This window comes from Bubalus kerabau, chromosome 2, assembly GCF_029407905.1.
Source record: "Bubalus kerabau isolate K-KA32 ecotype Philippines breed swamp buffalo chromosome 2, PCC_UOA_SB_1v2, whole genome shotgun sequence".
Lineage (NCBI taxonomy): Eukaryota > Metazoa > Chordata > Mammalia > Artiodactyla > Bovidae > Bubalus > Bubalus kerabau.
Window position 1 is genome coordinate 163,400,986 of NC_073625.1, and position 22,175 is coordinate 163,423,160.

The 22,175-nt window shown below is 41.4% G+C and overlaps 1 protein-coding gene across 1 annotated transcript in view; it reads left to right on the top strand.

The window, feature by feature from the left end:
* The first annotated feature begins 634 nt into the window (after positions 1-634).
* CLRN1 (clarin 1) overlaps positions 635-22,175 on the top strand; it is a 45,560-nt gene continuing 24,019 nt past the window's right edge. The window contains exon 1 of the mRNA XM_055570354.1: positions 635-887. Coding sequence (XP_055426329.1) covers positions 635-887 — 253 coding nt within the window. The remainder of the gene's footprint in view (positions 888-22,175) is intronic.

Consider the following 22,175-nt stretch of genomic DNA (forward strand, 5'->3'; position numbering starts at 1 on the left):
AACATTTTTCAAAATCAATTAATTGCCAGTATATTTGCTTGTGTACATATATATATTTACATATATATATACATATATAAGAATATATATATATTCTTCCTACCTCTAATGCAACTCCTCTTCTCCTCCCACCTAAAACAAAAACAAAAACAAAAATAAAAGCACATCAATAAATGAACTTCTCAAGTAGCTGATCATTTACCAAGGGAGCCAAGCCTGTTTCTGAAAGTTTCAACTCACCCAATCAGACAATAAGCAGAGGAAAGGGGAGGCATTTATCAGGTTACACAGAGGACTCCATCTGTTATCTTAGACCTCTGTTACCAGGGGATAGAAGAGCAGATACTTGCAGGCACTTTGAAAGAGGTTTATTCTCTAGGTTCTTAGTCTTAAGATTTCAAATTAGAAGCAGAGAAAAAGAGGAAAAAAACCAAGCAAGCATGATGAAGCCGCCTGCACCCTGGGATTCTGACATTTAACCTGTCGAGAGATGCCGTCAGTGGTGAAGTTTCTGTTTCAGTTGGGATCTGTCTGTTCAGCTTCTATAATAAATACAGTCAAAGGGGCAGTCATTTCTCCTTGGTCACAAAGGTCTGGGTTCTGAACCTCACCCTCATAAGAGCCATTGCTCATCATGCCAAGCCAACAGAAGAAAGTCATTTTTTGCATGGCTGGGATGTTAAGCTTCGTGTGTGCCCTCGGAGTTGTGACAGCCCTGGGGACACCTTTGTGGATCAAAGCCACCTTTCTCTGCAAAACTGGGGCTCTGCTCGTCAACGCCTCAGGGCAAGAGCTGGACAAGTTCATGGGCGAGATGCAGTACGGGCTTTTCCATGGAGAGGGAGTGAGACAGTGTGGCCTGGGAAAGAGGCCCTTTCGGTTCTCGTGTAAGTAACTATTCCATTTGAATTATTTAATAGTGCAGGCAAGCTCTTCCAAGTGTTGCAAGAAATTATTTTTAAGAACCTTGCCCTGTCTATTGCAGGACTTGTTGAAGAGGTATGAACCATCTGAAATACATAAATCTCTTCTGAGCAGCTTCTTTCTGGTTTTTATTATTTCATTCTATTTTTCTTATGACAACTTACAGTTAATGCGTTACCAGGGAATTGAACTTTTGGTAAAGATAAACATTCTTAAATATTAATATTTATGTAAGAAATTATGGGCTCTTATTTTTAAAAGAGGGGAGCTTGGAGAAATAGGAAAGTGTAAGAGAAGATCTTTGTTTTGTTCTTTAAAATAGAAGCAGTGTCATGTATGTGTGGCTGAGACCCTTCACTGTTCTGCTGAAACTAGCGCAACATTGTTAATTGGCGATTTCCCAATACAAAATAACAAGTTTAAAAGAAAAAAAAAAAGAACCAGTGTCATGAGCTCCTTAACCAACTCTAGCTGTTTTTACTCCTGGCACATAAGTTTGTTTCCTGTCTATACCCCCATTTCCCCTGCTAGGAACTTTCTTGTTGATAAATATTTTTTCTTTTTTCCTTACCTAATTTGGATCACCTGACTATAGAAATGTAAAATAATGTGCCATGCTACCTGAGAAAAAATTAGATACCTATTTAGGAAAATTTGCCACTGACTGACCTTTGAATTATGTGGAGCATAAGAGACAGATTTTCCTATTGCGGTATTTGTGAAATGGAAGTGTTACCCAGACTATTTACTACCTGTGTGTCTTAAGAAGACAATTTTTTAAAAATTACCATGTGAATAGGCAACTCATTAAATGAAAATTAATAAGAAGTCATTTGTTATATCTCTCCCAGCACACATTCAGAAATTATTATTATTTCAAATGGGCTGGTTTGGAACAATCTTATGAAGACACAGCCAGTAAATTACTGCATAAATCAGTCTTCAGGAAAGGAGGTTACCAATTGAGGCATTTAAAATGAATTATTATTTTGCCTGGGTATTTTTTTTTCTAGCATAGGTGGAAAGCTAAATTAATTGAATTTATTATTAACATATGCAGTGTCTAATTAAATTTCAGTGCTGGCCTATTTATATTTCCACAACATTCCTTTCCACTTCTTAGCACCATTGGACACCAACTTTCAACTCATGTAGGCTATTAAGTGACAGAAATTTGCACAGGGATCCAGAAAATCCCCAAGAATTAGTCTTCGGCTTTTTAAGAAATCAGCATTGACTAGATTGGATGAAGTGGATCCCCACCCTTTTTATTGAATGGCTTTATTTCCTTAAGGTAAGGGGGCTGTTAAGAGTTGTTTAGCTTCCCAAGGGGTTCAGGGTAAGAACAAAGCAGGATGTCACATGAATTGCAACTGTATTAAAAGACAAAGAAGGAAAAAAGATGAGTGAAATGATTTAACCATGAGTCATTGGCAAGCTAAAGTGTGAGTAAAGCTTCTCATAAATGAATTTAGACAAAAGCAGAGAGCTTACAGGGGTTTTCTGGAGTCTCTGCATTTTCCAGTGAAATGAAGATAAACTTTACTCATAGCACAGGATATGTTCCAAAACAATAATATGTTTTCTAAATACGTACTTGACAGTAAGCACTATGCATATTTTGTCTCATTTAATCCTCCCAGGGCCACATTCCTCTGTAGTTCAGTGAAGCCATTTTTCACGGCTGTGTCCTATGCCAGCTCTGTCTGTAATGAAGTTGTTCTAATTGGGGGTCCCTTTGCTTTCTGTGAAGTTTCAGAGCTGATGGGGTTTAAACAATACCCCCGCCTACCTCACACCATTGCATTAGTCCCTGTGATTCTCTGAATGTTTCCCCCAGCCTAATGAAGAAAATTTTGCATTGGACAAATTTAGTTGGAGATTTATTCTGAATAAATTGGACATTGTCAGTGTCCATGTTCTAAATGAGTTTTTGCTTGGTTCTGCTGTACAAGTTTATGTGTATTATTTTTATGTGCAACATATGTGTTACTTTTAAAACCCAGACATAAGTATAACATGGGGATGAAGAATGAACCAGAAAATAGTTAGGCAACGTTGTCATGTTTACTCCTATTAAATATTCCCTATTGACCACTCTGTCTCTTTTAATTATAACAAAATTCTCCCCTGTGAGCCTGCACAATTATGCTGGGAAAACTTCTGCCTCGTTTACTCTGGCTGATTCTCATCCATTTATGGGTCAGCGGTTCATCTTCTCGAGATCACTAGCATTCATATGTAGCACACAAATTCATTCATTATAATGAAGGACTATTTTCCTTTCAAGGCAGCACGACTGGTCGGCTTAATTTTTCCTGATATGTCACCTGTAAAATTTTAATGATGGTGTTTAAACTTTAAATGTAGCCATCAAGACAAAAAGTATCAGTTTTGAGCTCAGTGTGTGTGGGTGGGTTTCTGTTTTGGTTTGAAACACTGCAGAGCATTATCAAAATATGATCTTCAAGAATCATATGGCATTAATCATTCCTAGATGTGCTGATCTCTTCATTGCCAAGACCGTTCAATGAGCTGGGGAAAACATATGGGATAATTTATTTTTTTTAATCAGAAAAACAAAATTTAACCAATCACAGCATTTTGTAGCTTGTAACTTGAGTCATACTTTTTAAAGCATCTTAATTTGGACCTTATGATTGAAAATTTGTAAAAAGCTTAACAGAGGTTTAGCTTACTTCATATTTTAGAGAAGCAGAGCTTCTTGACCAGTTGAGGCATATGACCCAGATTGCAGAGGGAGCATTGAAACTACTTCTGTGAGCAAGAAGGTGGCTTCTCAAACATATTTTGGGGTAGAATAGTTGGGATTCTGGATTTCTGTGACCATCACTGAGAGTTGGCGTTCTATCCCCATGGTCTCCTACTGATCCCAGCTGTTCCAGGTGATCTATTGGTCACCATTCTATATGTCCTGCATCTTTCCCATCACTCTGCCTACACATGGCGGGGCTGCAAACGTCTTTGACGTTCCCCCTTCTGGTAACACTGCCTGTCTCTCCCCTCTTCCTTAGCGTACTGCCATGAGGAAGCAGGCACAGTGGGGGTAGGAGGACACCTATTGTGTTCAGGAAGACTAGCTGGTGGGAGGGAGGTGGATAGGATACACTTGTACTGTTTCACTCAGCCTGCAGGGCCCCTCTGGCATTGTAGCTTAGGTGCCCTATTGTGTAGCCTTACTCACCCATTAGAACAGTTCCGCCAATGAGAGGTTGTTTACCTCCCATTGAGGAAAAAAGTGATTAGAAGATAGTAATGTTCTAGCTATCTTCACTAATGCGAAGGGGAAAGCCAACTTCTCACGGCCAAATAACTGTTTGCTCCTCTCTCCTTCCCAGACCTTGATGCTCACTCTGCTATTTCTCATCACCTATATTAAAAGTTCTTGAGATTTCTCTGCAAGGAGATCCTGAGCCCTAAGAAGGCAGAGGCTATTATGCATCCTGGTGCTCCCTCATACTAGGACCTAGTACAATGCATGTCACAAGGGGGTGCTTAATCAGTGTTTGCTAAACTGGCGCTATCAAGAATAAGCAATGTGGGATGGGGGCAGCACTCTACCACTCGCTGCAGATTAGACTTTAAGCAAATTATGTCACTGCATTGCTTTTCAGCTCTTGCATCTATCAAATGGGAGGTGAAACTAGGTGATTTCTAACATTTCTTCCAGTTCAAACACTCTATGATCTGTATAACAAGAGGCTGGCTGTTCTAGACAAGGTCCCTCCAGCTTTAAATTTGCATGACCCTTCTAGTTTCAAATGCTCACAGCTTCCACTGACAGATGTTAGCCACCATCATCAGAAGTGGCGAGTTTTGTGTGCCTTTGCTCTCTCATGCTTAAAGCACCTGATTTTTGAAGTATTCTGAAATACCTACCATTTATTAGGACCCAGACGAATTTCATTATCAAAGTCAATGCTTCTTTTTTTCCCCTGTCATAACCTTTCACTTTATGTGTAGAAAATTGCAGGTTAAAGAAGGAGAAAGTGAAAACTGAGATGTTTTAGAATTCTAGGGAGAGGGGTTAGTTGGTTCCAAAGAGCAGGAACAGCCATAAACCCTCAAGGAATTAAGAGAGAATTATTGAGAAAGAGAAAAAGGGAGATCTAAATGCAGGGAGAGGCTGTCCAACCTCCTTCTATGTTTTCCTCTTCATTTTCTCTAGAAACTCCTCTCCCATCCTCACTGCAAAACTCCTTTTTCCTGAATCTGATTTTATTAACTGGTAATGTCAAGAAATGAAGAATGACTAGTATATTTAACACTCCAAGGGTGTTCTTTACCCAAAGGCAGAACTTAAGCAGAAATCATCCTCAAATTAGTGAGACTAACAGAAAAGGTGATTTTGAGAGAAGGAACTTCTGGTTCTCCTTGGCTAGTCCAGGACAAGAGCATTTATCTCTGCTTCCTTCCTAACAACTACATCTAATATCCGTATTGGAAAAAATAATCCACAAAATCAGCCTTATTTGACAATTATAGTCTTGCTTATATGTATAAACAGGCTTCCCTGTTGGCTCAGTGGTAAAGAATCCACTGCCGATGCAGAAAACATAGGTTTAATCCCTGGGTCGGGAAGATCCTCTGGAGGAAGAAATGGTAACCCACTCCAGTATTCTTGCCTGGAGAATCTCATTGACAGAGGAGCCTGGTGGGCTATAGTCCAAGGAGTCACAAAATAGACCCGACTTAGTGACTGAACAACAGCAACAAAATATGTATAAATACACACACACACACATACACACACCCCTGCCTTCCCTTTAAATTACCCTCCATCCTGACAGCGAGTAATGTCATTGACCTGTGCTTTCCTGAGAGAGGCAGTAGAGGTGGATGGGGCTGCTTCTGAAACTCCGTGTGGCAGGTTCTCAGTGGAACTTTTGGAACTTAACCCTGGTGGGTGAACTTTATCTGTTGGAAGATGTCAAATTGTCAAACAAGGCTGATAAATTGTTCTTATAATTTGCTGCTCTGCTTTCTCATTTATTTTTTTCATGCTTAGAAGAAGGCTTGTTTAAAAAACTGGAGTATAATTGCTTTACAACATTGTGCTAGTTTATGCTGTACAACAAATTGAATCAGCTGTAATTATACATATATCCCCTCCCTCTAGAGCCTCCCTCCCACCCCACCCCCCATCCTGCTTTCTCTTCTAATCTCTGAGGGTGACTCATCTTCCCCAAGGACTTTCAGGCAATCCAGAAGAAACAAATACTAGTTTCAGCTGCCCATTTACTGGGTGCCTCACGGGTGCCAGGCATTTTGCATATATGATCTCCAACCTTTAGATGGAGGCGTTATGATCCTGCTTCTCTTGAACAAATAGAAGTGGAAGACGTGGAAACTCAAGAGAGGTCACAAAAATTTCTCAAAGTCACAGACCCAGTAAGTAGCAGACCTAGGATTGAAATTCTTGATCTACTCATTCCTCTACCACCTTCTGTCTCCATACATTATGCAAAGAGATGAGGAAAATGTACAAGCAGGACTTAGTTTCACCACCTATTTAAAATACTATTTTGGGCTGCTGAGGACGTGGAGGAAACGGAAAAATTGTGTACTGTTGGTGGGAATTGGTAACCACTATGGAAAACAGTATGGAGGTTCCTCAAAAACTTAAAAATAGAATGACCACTCAACCTGGCAATTCCACACCTAGATATTTATCCAAAGAAAGCAAAAACACTAATTCAAAAAGATATATGTAAGCCTATGTTCTTAGCGGCATCATTTAGGATAGCCAAGATATAGAAACTGTGTCCATCAACAGATGAATAGATTAAAAAAAGATATGTTTTACATATACAATGGGATATTAGTCATAAAAAAGAATGAAATCTTGCCACTTGTGACAATGTGGATTGACCTGGAGGGTGTTATACTTAGTACAATAAGTCACACAGAGAAAGACAAATACCATATGTTTTCAATTATATGTGGGATCTGAAATAAAAAGTGAACAAATAAAACAGAAAAAGGCTCACAGATACAGAGAACAAACTAGTGGTTGGTTATCAGAGGGGAGATGGGTGGTGGAGGCAAAGTAGGTGAAGAGGATTAAGAGTTACCCACTACCATTAAGATACAACATGGGAAATGTAGTCAATATTTTATAATAACTTTGCATGAAGTATAATCTATAAAAGGATAAAACTACTATGCTATACATTTAAAACTAATATAATATTATAAGTCGACTTTACTTCAGTTTATTTTAAAAGAAAAAAAAAAACTCACAGATGAAAAACCGTTACGTTAGTACTTCACACGACCTAGTTCTCATATAACCAAGTGACGGTAGTTGGCCTTCAGATTTGAATTCATTCATTGCCTCTTTTTTTTTATTATTTTATTTTATTTTTAAACTTTACCTAATTGTATTAGTTTTGCCAAATATCAAAATGAATCCACCACAGGTATACATGTGTTCCCCATCCTGAACCCTCCTCCCTCCTCCCTCCCCATTCCATCCCTCTGGGTCGTCCCAGTGCACCAGCCCCAAGCATCCAGTATCGTGCATCAAACCTGGACTGGCAACTCGTTTCATACATGATATTTTACATGTTTCAATGCCATTCTCCCAAATCTTCCCACCCTCTGCCTCTCCCACAGAGTCCATAAGACTGTTCTATACATCAGTGTCTCTTTTGCTGTCTCGTACACAGGGTTATTGTTACCATCTTTCTAAATTCCATATATATGCGTTAGTATACTGTACTGGTGTTTTTCTTTCTGGCTTACTTCACTCTGTATAATAGGCTCCAGTTTCATCCACCTCATTAGAACTGATTCAAATGTATTCTTTTTAATGGCTGAGTAATACTTCATTGTGTATATGTACCCCAGCTTTCTTATCCATTCATCTGCTGATGGACATCTAGGTGCTTCCATGTCCTGGCTATTATAAACAGTGCTGCGATGAACATTGGGGTACTCGTGTCTCTTTCCCTTCTGGTTTCCTCAGTGTGTATGCCCAGCAGTGGGATTGCTGGATCATAAGGCAGTTCTATTTCCAGTTTTTTAAGGAATCTCCACACTGTTCTCCATAGTGGCTGTACTAGTTTGCATTCCCACCAACAGTGGAAGAGGGTTCCCTTTTCTCCACACCCTCTCCAGCATTTATTACTTGTAGACTTTTGGATCGCAGCCATTCTGACTGGTGTGAAATGGTACCTCATAGTGGTTTTGATTTGCATTTCTCTGATAATGAGTGATGTTGAGCATCTTTTCACGTGTTTGTTAGCCATCTGTATGTCTTCTTTGGAGAAATGTCTATTTAGTTCTTTGGCCCATTTTTTGATTGGGTCATTTATTTTTCTGGAGTTGAGCTGTAGGAGTTGCTTGTATATTCTTGAGATTAGTTGTTTGTCAGTTGCTTCATTTGCTATTATCTTCTCCCATTCTGAAGGCTGTCTTTTCACCTTGCTAATAGTTTCCTTTGATGTGCAGAAGCTTTTAAGGTTAATTAGGTCCCATTTGTTTATTTTTGCTTTTATTTCCAATATTCTGGGAGGTGGGTCATAGAGGATCCTGCTGTCATGTATGTCAGAGAGTGTTTTGCCTATGTTCTCCTCTAGGAGTTTTATAGTTTCTGGTATTACGTTTAGATCTTTAATCCATTTTGAGTTTATTTTTGTGTATGGTGTTAGAAAGTGTTCTAGTTTCATTCTTTTACAAGTGGTTGACCAGATTTCCCAGCACCACTTGTTAAAGAGATTGTCTTTAATCCATTGTATATTCTTGCCTCCTTTGTCAAAGATAAGGTGTCCATATGTGCGTGGATTTATCTCTGGGCTTTCTATTTTGTTCCATTGATCTATATTTCTGTCTTTGTGCCAGTACCATACTGTCTTGATAACTGTGGCTTTGTAGTAGAGCCTGAAGTCAGGTAGGTTGATTCCTCCAGTTCCATTCTTCTTTCTCAAGATCGCTTTGGCTATTTGAGGTTTTTTGTATTTCCATACAAATTGTGAAATTATTTGTTCTAGCTCTGTGAAGAATACTGTTGGTAGCTTGATAGGGATTGCATTGAATCTATAAATTGCTTTGGGTTCATTGCCTCTTTATTTCACATTTCAGTGGCCCTGATATTTCAGCCCCAATTTTGACCTTTAGAAAATAAAATAGTTAAGCCAGGATCTAGCTTGAGCAGGTCACATGCTTGTGGCTAATCTTTGGGTTTTATAATTATATTACCTTGATGTTGATAGTTAACGCTGAAGGCAGAGATACCTGATTTCAACTGTGGTCAGCTCATTTAAAAATCTCTGCCAGTGAAAACCTTCATGGTAAGATCTTCAAAGTTGGTTACTTGTGTGAGTACACATTCTCAGTCATGTCCGACTCTTTGTGACTCCATGGATTATAGCTCACCAGGCTCCTCTATCCATGGAATTTTCCAGGCAAAAATACTGGAATGGGTTGACATTTCCTTCTCCAACGGATCTTCCCGACCCAGGGGTCAAACCCATGCCACCTGGGAAGCCCCACTTAGTTACTTGCACTACAATAATTATTTAACCACAGCAATGATGAAAATGGCGGGCTCCTTCCTGAGGTGACAAGAACAGGTTTCAAAACAGAAGCAGGAATTAAAAAAAAAAAAATGCAGGTACATTTGATTCACTACAAAAACTGATATGAGGAGTCAATGGGATAGAATTAGAGTACAAATCAAGATCTCTTTTCTCAAAAGATGAAAAATAAAAGCTCATTTTAATCTCTGAACTGTATTAGGGATTTCATAAAGCTAAAAGCAGGTAGATTTAAAAAAAAAAAAACTCATTTAAATGAAACAACATCAGATTTGCCTTTCATCCAGTCATGTAGCTAAACAGCCAGAGTGGCTGTGGTGTGATACCCTTTTATTACAGGTCTGATAGCACTGACTAATAGCTAACGGTACCTGGCAGACTAATTTATGCAGGATTCGTATTTCGCTCCCTCTCAGCATGTTATAACTGTGGCAAAGCCGTTCTTGGGAGTTATTACCCCAACATAATCATACCCTGTGGATTCGGAGCAGTTAAATGGGTTCTGTTATCGAAGACACATATGCACCAAAGCATCTGCCGTCCCTCAGCCGCTGTGGGTGATTAAGACTCACTGATGGGGCTGCTTCCCATAGGCTGGAGTCAGGTAGGTAGAGTTCAGCTGAGAGAAATTCAGGCGAGGTATTGAGAAAACTGCATTTTAAGTGGTTCTATCGTATCATCGAGTCTCTTCCTTTTAAGTGCTGGGGTCATGGATTTCGTTCTCCCTGACTGACCATGGAGCCATCAGAAGCCTGGCTTGATACCTGGGTGTGAGATTCGGGGTGATATTAAAGGAGATGAATGCACTGAGTTCATGTCAGGAAATGTCTTTTACTGGATTTTCATAATAACAGGCTGCAGACGGGCTGAGGGGAAAAGTCAGATAAAGAGCATTTCTGTAAGAAGAAAGAAATCTTCCCCTTAGTCCCTTTCAAGAAAATGAATAGCTGAGCACCAAGGGGCCAAATACAACTTCTTTTTGAAACATCCCTTTCATGTGAAGGACAAGTCGAGAGGAAAAACAGGACCTCTGAAGCTACCACCACGGCTTTAATCTAGGAAGAAGAGGCGGCACCATTGCTAACATCATTGTCAGAGGCTGCCTTCGTTTTGAGAGCTTCACAGATGGTGTCACCTGCAATTTACATCTGGCCAGATGAAGACAGATAGGGTCGATGAGACCTAAATCATTAGATCAGTGGTCTGTAACCCTGCTGTGCTTTAGAATCACCCAGGGAGTCCTGAAAACTACCGATGCCAAGGCCCCATCCCTGAGCAGCTGGATCAGGATCTCTGGAGGCGGGGCCTGAGCACTGGATGGCTTAGAAGCTTCCGAAGTGAGTCTAATGTGTAGCCAAGATTGAGAAGTACTGTGGCAGATGACAGCCGAGACTGGCAGAATCGGGTGAGGTCGAAGAGTCAGGAGCTCTCTGTGTTAGGGCTGGATGAGGTCACCAGAAGGCGGGCAGGGGGAGAAATCATGTTTAGTATTGTTCCCAAACAATTGGGAGGTTTTCTGGTCAAGTTCAAGCTGGAATGCTTGCCTTCCGTTCCTTTAGCGGGCGTATTTCTAGGAAGGGTCTCACACTTCATCCACACCCACCTGGGCTCGGAGGGAACAACAGATCTGAATGGTGGGTTTATAGTAAGAAACTGAGCAAGTTTGGCTTCCAGCCTCAGTGGCTTCAAAGGCATTCCGTCTTTCCAAATCTGCCCACCAGTTACAGGAGTCTGCTCTTCTCCTGGCCAGAGTCAGGGTGCCAGGTCTGCCCAGGGGAAGGAGGACTTTCGCTGATAGGCGAGGGCTGACGGGCTGAGGGGGTTGGGAGTGTGAGGCCAACCAATTCAATGGAACTGGGTGGACAATCTAAACCACCTCTCCAACACTTTATCAAGATAAAGCTAGTATCTTGGCCTCCATCTCCCTGTCTCCTGAAGACTATCAGGGCCCCTCTTTAGAGGTGTGCCATTAGAAAATGTTCAAGGAATAATACTAGGGAAATAGAAGTGAGAATGGGGGCAGTAAGGAGATCCAACCAGTCCATTCTGAAGGAGATCAGCCCTGGGATTTCTTTGGAAGGAATGATGCTAAAGCTGAAACTCCAGTACTTTGGCCACCTCATGCGAAGAGTTGACTCATTGGAAAAGACTCTGATGCTGGGAGGGATTGGGGGCAGGAGGAGAAGGGGATGACAGAGGATGAGATGGCTGGATGGCATCACCGACTCGATGGACGTGAGTCTGAGTGAACTCCGGGAGTTGGTGATGGACAGGGAGGCCAGGCATGCTGCGATTCATGGGGTCACAAAGAGTCGGACACGACTGAGCAACTGATCTGATCTGATCTGATGGGGGCAGTAGATCAGTTACTGAGGGGAGTGTGTGACAAGGAGCAAATAAGTGATCAAATCTGAAGTTCTTGGATTATGTACAGCAATAGTCACCTGTCAGGCCAGGGGAAAAACAAAACAAAGCAAAACAAACAAAAAAACCCTGAGCTGCAAGACAGATCATCTGAATGCCATGTAATCTCAGGGCCTCTCTGGGAGGATATTAAGTCCTAATATACAGATATGGCTCCACCTATGGGCTGGATAACTCCCACTAGTTCCAGGGATCAATCCTGAGACTTGAAAACGCCAGTGCTCTCACACTGCACTGGGCTCTTGAATCTCCCACTCTTTTTCCAAAAAATATTTATTTATTGGCTGCACTGGATCTCCGTTGTGGCATACAGGATCTTCAATCTTTGCTGTGGCATTCAGGATCTTTTTTTTTTTTTTAAGTTTCTACATGTGGGATTTATTTTCTTGACCAGGGATCAAACCCAGGCCCCCTGCATTGGGAGAGCAGAGTCTTAGCTGCTGGATCATGAGGGAAATCCATTAAGTATCTCACTCTTGGTAAAAATACAACTCTTCTGCCATTTTCATTATGTTAAAAAAATGCTTAAGTGATTATGTAAAATTTATAGAACTTCCATATAAATGATCTCATTGTGTTGTTCAAAAGTTCTGCAACTTATTTCTATTACCATCCACATTTACAGACAAGGAGCTGAAGCATCATGAGCAGTAAATGGCAAAACCAGATTTAATCTCAAACTTGGGCTTCCCTAGTGCCTCAGACGGTAAAGAATCTGCCGAAATGCAGGAAACCCGGGTTCAGTCCCTGGGTTGGGAGGATCCCCTGCAGGAAGGCATGGCAACCCACTCCAATATTCTTGCCTGGAGAATTCCATGGACAGAGAGAGGAGCCAAGTGGGCTACAGTCCATGGGGTTGCAAAGAGTCAGACACGCCTGCACAACTAACACTTTCACTTTTCCAATTCCAAAAGCTACTCTTTTCCCAGCCTGTCATCTTTTGATTAATGTCTAACTATTTTTCTCTCTTCCCACCAAGCTCCCTGCTCTTCTTCCTTTGGTCATGTGTGATATTCTAACCACCTCATACTCTTGATTAGTGCCTAAACAGAGGCTTAGACCAGGTTTACTGAGTCCTGTTTTAAGAATTGCAGGATGAAAGATGTAATCAGTTAGAGATAAACAGAGAACAAGGTTTTGGGATAAAATACAGCAGAAGAACCCAGGAGACAGAAATGAAATAAATTTTAAGGCAACTGAAATGAAAGCCATACATTTAGAGAGATCAAATAAAACATGGATTAATGGCAATAAAAGAACATACTTAGCAGTTAGTAAAAACAAACAGCTTTTAAAAAAAATCTTATTACTTTCCAATGATCTATTGAAAACAATGTCACTTCATATGTAAAATACAAATTCTTTGTAAGTTAGAGTGTGGTGCTCTCACCACCCCCGGAAAAGATCATCGGTGCTTACGTGCTCCAGTGCTCTTCTAGACTCTGAGGACACAAGGGGAATGAGATAGTACTTGTTCCTAAACACCCAAGAATCTAGCAGAAGTGTTTTTAAATAACTGACCACTTGTAAGAGCTGTATGTACAGTTTTCTCAGTCAAGATGGGCGAGGCTATGTTTTAATAATAAAGTCCAATATTATAGGTTTAAATCAACAGAAGACTTAGAATTCCATGATGGCCTAGGATTCTGGGTCTTCACTGCTGTGGACCAGGTTCAATTTCTGGTTGGGGAGCTGAGATCTTCCAAGACATGCAGGACAGCCAAAAAAAAAAAAAATTAACAAAGATTGATTTGTTGCTCACAGTACATATTCATCAGAGATTAGCTGTAGTTCCATTCCAGGATTCAGTCACCATCTGTAATATTACCAGTTATTGTAACAAAGAGCTCTCACCCAGGCAACTAAATTCTCTGACCTGGAACTGACACACACCAAGGATGTTACATGACCGGGCCCTCAAAGGAGCCAAAACATGAAATCCCCATGGGCCCAGAAGGGGGAAGAACCAGAACTATGGACGGTGTAATCGTGCCCATTATCATTATCATCAACACAATCATTTTTGTTTACAAAGTTCCAAGAAACAGAACTACTGTCTGTCAGGGCAAGGCGCAGAGAGATCAGAGGAAAGTAAGGATTAGAGTTAGATATCACTAGATGGCACTGAACAAGCCATTCTGAGCAAAGGTACAGCATGAACCAAAGTAGGAAGAGCCTATTGTGGCCAGAGCACAGAGGACACATGAGAGACAAAAGAAGGAGGAAGGTAAGGCTGGAGAGGAAGAAGAGAAGAGAATGTGAGGGACTTCACAGGTTAACTTTATCTTGTAGGCATTGGGGTACCACTTAAGGATGTTAAGTAAGTTTGTGTCAGAACAGAAGACAGATTAGAAGACTGAAAGAGAGGCAGGGAGTATAGTCAGAAGATTCCTCCAAGATTTGGAGGTCCAAACTAAAGCATTGTCAGAAGGCTGGAAGGGGGGTGCAAATATTCCCAAAATAATCAGAAGCAAATATCAACAGAACTTGATGATAGAGGATGAACCCCAGGCTTCCACTGGCTAGATGGTTGGGATCACAAGATAAATACAGAAGGGGACAGTTTAGAGTGGAGGTGGAATGACTTTTGGTCACGTTTAATGAGTTCACGTATGGGTTAGCAACAAGAGACGTCCATCAGTTATACAGATCTGGAGGTCATGAGCAAGGCTGGGGCAAAGGCAGAGAGGTGGGACCCGGCAGATTGGAGGTAGTGGTTGGAGCTACAACTGAAGAGGAGGCTTCTCGAGGTGGGAATCAAATGAGAAGGCAAAAGAAGATGTGTTCTAGAAAGCGCTAATATTTCCAGGTAGAAGAGGAGGGACATGCAAAGAGGAGGAGAGGAGATGGTCAGTGAACTGGGAGGGAACTGGCTGAGGGGGAACCATGGGAGGAGCAATGTTCAACCAGGGAGCAACAGAGGTATCACATGAGAGACAATGAAAATGGTCCTTTGAATCTTATACCAGAAGGTCACAGGGGACCTTTGCTAAAGCAGTCTTGATGGAGTGGTCCTCCTGTAGGAAGGGGGAGGTAAGGACCTTGTGGGAGCTGAGGAGGGAAGGAGAGGTAAGGACCCAGGGAAGACTGAGGATAGGGAGTGGCAAGAAGAGTCCTAAGGCCAGGCTAGGGTGTGTGTGTGTGTGTGTGTGTGTGTCTACGTGTGTGTGTGTGTGTGTGTGTGTGTGTGTGTGTATGTACGTACATATAGTGGGAGGATATTGAGTACAAGTCTACACTGAGGGGATACAGCAGTAGGAGGAAAAGGCCATAGACAGATGGGACAGGTAGATGATTAATGGATTCAGAAAGGACAGTGTGGGAAAGGGTCAGAGAGCACCAGGAGTAGGCCTAGACATGGGAAATCTTCTGATGGCCTCTGTTTTCTCTCTGAAATGGAAGAGTTCGGTTCACTAGATATCTTTGAGCCTTTTGTAAGCCAGATAAGACTAAGGGAGACAGAGCTGGAGCGTGGTGGGTGCTTAAGAGCTGGGGAATCTGGAATATACAAAGAGGGACAGAAGGGGGAAAGGCTGGGAAAGGCTTTGCGGGAATGGGGGGACCACAGTTCAGAGGCTCAAGGAGAGTGGGGGTCCAGACACAAGACATACAGCTTGAGGAACAGAGCCTCCCACTGAATGATGGCAGGAGGGTAAACTTCCTCCAGAGAGCATCACAGTGACTGTGTTTTCACTCCCAGCCGTTAACTTATGATTTACTCGGCTGTTTCATGAGAGCAGACTGTAGTCACAAGGGTCCCACAGCCTTTCTCTGTGTGCTCAGCCATGTGGGTTCCCTTGCCTTCCTATGACTTGTATATGCATGTATGTATGTGTTAGTAGCTCAGTCATGTCTGACTCTGTGCAACCCTATGGACTATAGCCTGCCAGGCTTCTCTGTTTATGTAATTCTCCAGGTAAGAATACTAGAGTGGTTGAAGCCATTCCTTTCTCCAGGGGATCTTCCCAACCCAGAGATCAAACTCTAGTCTCCCGCATTACAGGCAGATTCTTTACCACCTGAGCCACCAGAGAAGCCCTCCTATGACCTGGGCGCCTTCTATTCTATTAGGACAGTCAACTCAACGTCTGGTTTCTTCTAGCTCTGTTTCTGACTTGATATCTTGTCTGAAATCTCTGCTTTCCAGACTTCCCAAAGAGGAACTGAGCTTTGAACCAGGAGTTTAACATGAGTGTTATAGAATATAACTCGTCTTTAGATTCCCTTGTATCTACATATCTAGATGGTGTTCTCTTAGTATTCTGGCCCAAGTCATTCTATTCCTGGGAATGCCTCCAAAAAGGTTATTCCTGCACATCACCCACCCCTATAATGAGAAAGAAAAAGGTATATACTTGAAAATGCTCATAGGAAGCAGTAACCATAATGCTGAAATAATGGAAGTCAACCTAATGGGCAGCAGGGCAGCAGTTTGATGGAAAATCCATGCAGTTATCTAAATGGTAGTTATGAAGACAATCTGTGTGACATGGGGATTGCTTATATCCTGAATAAAAAGAACAGAATGTGACCTCAGAACTTCATTAGGATTACAGTAATATCTTTGAAAGGAAAAAAAAAACAAAACAAAGGAAAGGCTTGCTTTTTATGTTGATGGGATTGTAGGTGAAATTCATATCTTAATTTCCATTTCAATGTTATAACATTTTTCAGTTATAAGGTCCCTCCATAAACAGCAGGAACGTTGGACAAACTAACAGAAACACAGAGAGCAAGTCCGTTTTGCCCCATTCTCCCACCCTGGCAACAAAAAAGAGCTGTGTCATGTTAACATTTGATGTGGATTCTTTCACAAATTCCAAACTTTAAACCTTATTATTAAACAGCCATCAGTTTCCATCTAACATGTTGACAATCCCTCAAGTATGTTGGATTAAAATTTTTCTTTTAATAAAGAGATTTGAAATTCCATTCTAGTTGCCAGCCAGGTCTTTCAACTTCTTAAAAAAAAAAAAAAAAAGACCCACACCAGCTCCTCTCATCCCTTTGGCAACTATTCTATTTCCACATTGTCCCAGATTCTCTCCAACAGCTCTTTCAATTCAGCTTCGATTACCACCAACCCCAGAAACAGCTTCTATTAAGGTCACCAGTGACTGCCTGACTCAAAGGACAAATTCTGGTTCCCAACCAGAAACTCCCAACACACTTAAAACTGCCAACCTGCTTCTTCATCTACTTTGGCCCTGTGGTCTCTGTCTGGACTGACCTCTCCCCTCCTTCCTTCCTTCCTCATAGATGCTGCACTAACGCCCTCCCATCAGAATCACTGGTTTCCACCAAAAAACCCCAGACCTGCTAACCAGGCTCTGCCCCTACATCCTCCCCAGAGCGAGACATATCCATCCAACACACATGTGTCCAGCAGCTACATCGTGCATTCTCCACAGCAGCAGAAACCCCCTAAGGAGGTGAAAATTAGTTCTTCAGGGCAAGCAAAAACCCCTACTCCTTCAAAAAGTGTATATTCTATGGTATACAGTACACATACAAATATAATAAAGAAACCAATACATAGTATATCTGTGGCATTAAAATTTCATGAGTGGAGGGCGATTAGGAGAAATGTCTAAAAAGACTCCTGGGGTGAGAAGCAATAGTGAAAAAAAAAGTTAGGAAATACTGTTCTGCCAGCATCCTTAGGTGTCATGAAGACACGGTGGATAAAACAGACCAAGGCACTTGTCCTCATGTTATGGGGGAAACAAACAAATAAAAATATACAATTTATCAGATGATGATAACTGCTGTGGAGAAAGATAAAAGCAAGGAAAGGGGTTGGTAGTGCGGGGGGTGGGGGACCGGGCAGGAGGTTGCAACTTTAAGATTCATGTTGATGTATGGCAGGAACCAACACAATATCGTAAGGCAATTATTCTTCAATTAAACATAAATAATTTTTTAGAAAAGAAGGTCTCCCTGAGAACGTGACATCTAAGTAAAGACATGGAGCTGAAGGAACAGGCTGTGAGGATATCTAGGGGATATACAGTACAAGCAAAGGCCCGGAGATGGAAGTGTTTCTGGCACATTTGAAGTACAGGAATGAGACCAGTGGCTGGAGCACACCAACAAGGAAACAGGCAGCAGATGAAGTCAGAGGTTTGACAAGAAGTCCAACCTTGTGTGTGTGTGATCTAGTAGGCCATTGTAATGACTTGGCTTATACTCAGCAAGATGAGAATCCACCAGAAGGGCTTAAGTGGGGAACTGAAATAACCCAATTCACTTTTGAAAGATCCCACTGGCCACCGGGTTGAGAGCAGAGTGCAGGATGGAGGGGTGGTGGCAGGGAGACCGGTTAGGAAGCCCTTGCAGTCCTCCAAGTGAGATACTGGTGGCTTAGACCAGGAGGAGCAGTGGAGACAGGGAGACGTAGTCTGACTCTGAAGGCAGAACCAGCAGGTTTTCCTGATGGGTTCAACACAAAGTGTGAGAGTAACAGAGGAATTGAGGATGAGGCCAAGGAAGAATGGGACTGCCAGCAACCGAAATGAAGAACGCTGAAGGAAGCAAGAGTGAGAAGAGGAGATTCTGAGTTCACTTTGGGACACAGTGACATGCCTACTCAATATCCCATGTTCAGTAGGTAATTGGAGGACATACAAATAGGGGATTCAAGAAGAAGTCTGGGCTGGAAACATCTGTTTGAGAGTATTTCTGGTCAAAGCTATGATACTGTATAGAGCACTGGGGGAGAGAGTGAAGAGGGAGAGAAGAGGTCAAATAAATGAGTTGTCCTCTGGTTGACTCAGGAGATGAAGATGAGCCAACAAAGTAGATCAAGATCTTGGCCAGGGAGGTAACAAACCCAAGAGATGGCAATGTCTGGAAGCCAAGAGAAGAAAGTGTTTCCAGGAGCAGGGGAATGAGCCACTGTGCCAAACGTAGACCAGGTAAGATGAGGAGAAAGATGGACCCCTGGGTTTGACAGCTTGAAGCTCTTGGCTGCCCTGGGAAATGTATTAATAGTATTAGTGCAGTGGGTTCAAGAGAGAAGGTGGAAAGAAGAAGACGACGCTGAGAATGTAGGCAACTCCCTGAGAGCTTTTGCTGTAAGGGAAACAGAGAAAGCGGGTAAGAGCTGGAGGAGGACTTAAGTGAGGTTTTCTTTTTAAGATGAGAAAAATGAGAGCATGTTTGTATGCTGATGGGACTTATCCAACAGACGGGGAAACTGATACTCTGGCAGAGAGAGGAGACCAGTATCTTTGAGGTGGTGGGAAGGGATGGATGGTAGGGAAATTGGCCTAAGACAGGGGTGCACTGTTGCAGATCCCTCCTGAGCACTGATCACACACTAGGTTCTCCTTCCATGACGTCATTAAATCCTTACAGATGTCAGCGGAAGATGGGATTAGTCTTATTATTATTGTTGTTTTTAATTGGCCATGCCATGCAGCTTGCAGGATCCTAGTTCCCCGACCAGGGATCAAATAAAGGTCCCCACAGTGGAGGTGCTGAGTCCTAACTACTGGACCGTCAAGGAATCCCCTTAGTCTTATTTTTTTCAAAGAAATCAAGGTTTAGGGAGTTCAGAGAGTTAGAAAAGAAGCTGAAACTGAATTTCTTTTGTCTAATTTCAAATGCCTAGTCCATCCCCATGGAGACCCTTATTTTACAGAGAGAAAGAGGGATCCATTAACCTGGTCACAGTCCCAGAGTGGACCTGAATCTGAGTGCCTGACTCCTGGCCCAGTGCTCCTTTTCTCATCTCTAACCAAGCTCTTCCTTCCTCCATGCCAAACGGTCACCTTTGCCGAGGCTATCACTCACACCTGGAAGGCAGCACTCACTTTACACCTTGTTCCTCCTGCTTTTCTTTGTTTTTGGTGAGCTTTGCTGTCATTGTTATTCAGTTGCTCAGTTGTGTCTGACTCTGCAACCCCATGGATTGCAGCACGCCAGGCTTGCCTGTCCTTCACTATCTCCTGGAGTTTGCTCAAACTCATGTCCACTGAGTCAGTGATGTTATCTAACCACCTCAGGTATAACTACATACTGTACATTTCATCCTTTTTAGGTGTACAGGTCTATGAATTCTGACTGATGCATAGAGGCATGTTAATACCAGCGCAATCAAGATATAGAACATTTCCATTACCCCCCAAGTTTCCCTTATGCCCCTTTGTGGTCAGTCTCCTCCCCACCCCTAACCCTGGGTAACCAATGATCCTTATCGTTTCTGTCCTTATCATTTTGCTTTTTCCAGAATGTCATCTATATGGAATCATACAATATGCAGCCTTTCGAATTCACTTACTTTCAGTTAGTATAACACATTTCAGATCCACCCATGCTATCATGCACACCAACAGTCCATGCCTTTGTATTACTATGGAGAAATAAATGGCAACCCCCTCCAGTATTCTTGCCTGGGAAATCCCAGGGACAGAGGATCCTAGCAGGCTGTAGTCCATGGGGTCGCTTATTTTACGGACAGGCCACAGTTTGTTTGTCCATTCACCAGTTGATGGATATTAAAATGTTTCCAGTTTTTAACAAATATAAATAAAGCCATTGTAAACATTTAGGAATAGGATTGCTGGGTCATATGTTAAGTCTATGGTCAGCTTTTAAAGTCTTCAAACACTAGGTATTCATATGTAAAAAAATTTAACCTTGGCCATACACAAAAAATAACTCAAAATGGATCATAGACTTAACTGTAAACCTAAAACTAAAAAATTTCTAGAAGGAAAACATAGGGGAAATTATTTGTGACCTTGCATTGGGTAAAGACTTCTTAGATCTGACATCTAAAACATGATATATAAAAGAAAAAAAATGATAAATTGGAATTCTTTAAAATAAGGACCGCTCTTCAAAAGACACTGATAAGAGATTGAAAAGACAAACCACAAACTCAGAGAAAATATTTGTGAATTACTTATCTGATAAATGCCTTGTATCCAGCACACAGAAAGAATTCTTGAAACTCAATAATAACAGTAATAAACAATTCAGTAAAAAATGCACACACAAAAGATATGAACAGACACTTCAACAAAAAAAAAAGATATATAGAAGGCAAATAACTCACAAAAGGATACTCAACATCATCAGTCATTTGGCAAATACTAATTAAAGCTACAAGATAAACTACACTTCTATTAAATGACTACAATTTTTAAAAACCTGCCAAGTGTCAGCAAGAAAGGAGAACAACTGGGACTCTTATACATGGTGGGTAGGGAAGTGAAACGGTACAGAGACTGTGGAAAACACTTGGCAGTTTCTTATAAAGTCATGCATTCAGGAGCTTTGTATGGGGGATGGGTTGACTACAAAGGGGAAACAGGAAGTTTGGGGAAATGTGGAATAGTTCTAATAAGATAAATTGATTGTGGTGGTGGTTACATGATTGCAAGCATTTGTCAAAATGCACAAAATTACATTAAAAAGAGAATATTTTACTGTATTAATTTTATTTAATCTTGACAATAGAGGGCAAAGTAAAAGCAAAGGCAGTGAGGCCACTGTATGACTTTATACAACTTATTTCTCTATGCCTTCTTTTTTTAAAATCTATACACTGAGCATATAATAGTACTTTCTTTATATTGTTGTATTAAGTATGCTGATTTATGCAATATACCTAAAGCATGTGGCACACAGCAAATGCCATATAATTATTTGACTGTTATTTTTATTCGTATTTTTATTACTCACATATTTCTCTTTGAAGAAGTCTGATGAAAAAAGGAAGGGTAATTAGGGGTTTGGATGGTTGAAGGATGAGGAGACCTAGACACACGGAGTCATAGACAGATGGAGGAAATCAGTGATAAGGGAATGAAAGAGAGGGAGAGTAATGCTGAACCCACAGACCAAGCCTGTGCTATTAATATGGCATCGGCTGCCCGTTTTCATAAAAAACTCCCTTTCACTTGTCAACAGCTAATCAAGTAATTTCTCGAGGCCAGAAGTGACTTGCTGGATTAATGACAGCCCCTCCGGAGATCAACATGTTCAAATCCTTCTTCTGTGTTGTAATCCTACACCTCAAAGAATGGAGAGGAACAAATCTACCTCCTGGACACAAAATATCCAATATCATTAAAGTGACAACTTCCAATTTTTATTTGAATGGTCTGCTCTCATCTTCAGCAAAGGAAAAGTCGGATCAGTGTTGGTTGGAAAATGGAGGGTTGTTATCAGAGTTCTGATTGGTCATTATAGACCTCAGGGAATTTTTATCAAACAAAGAAACTTGATAAGATGTAAGCAATAATAAGCAGGGAT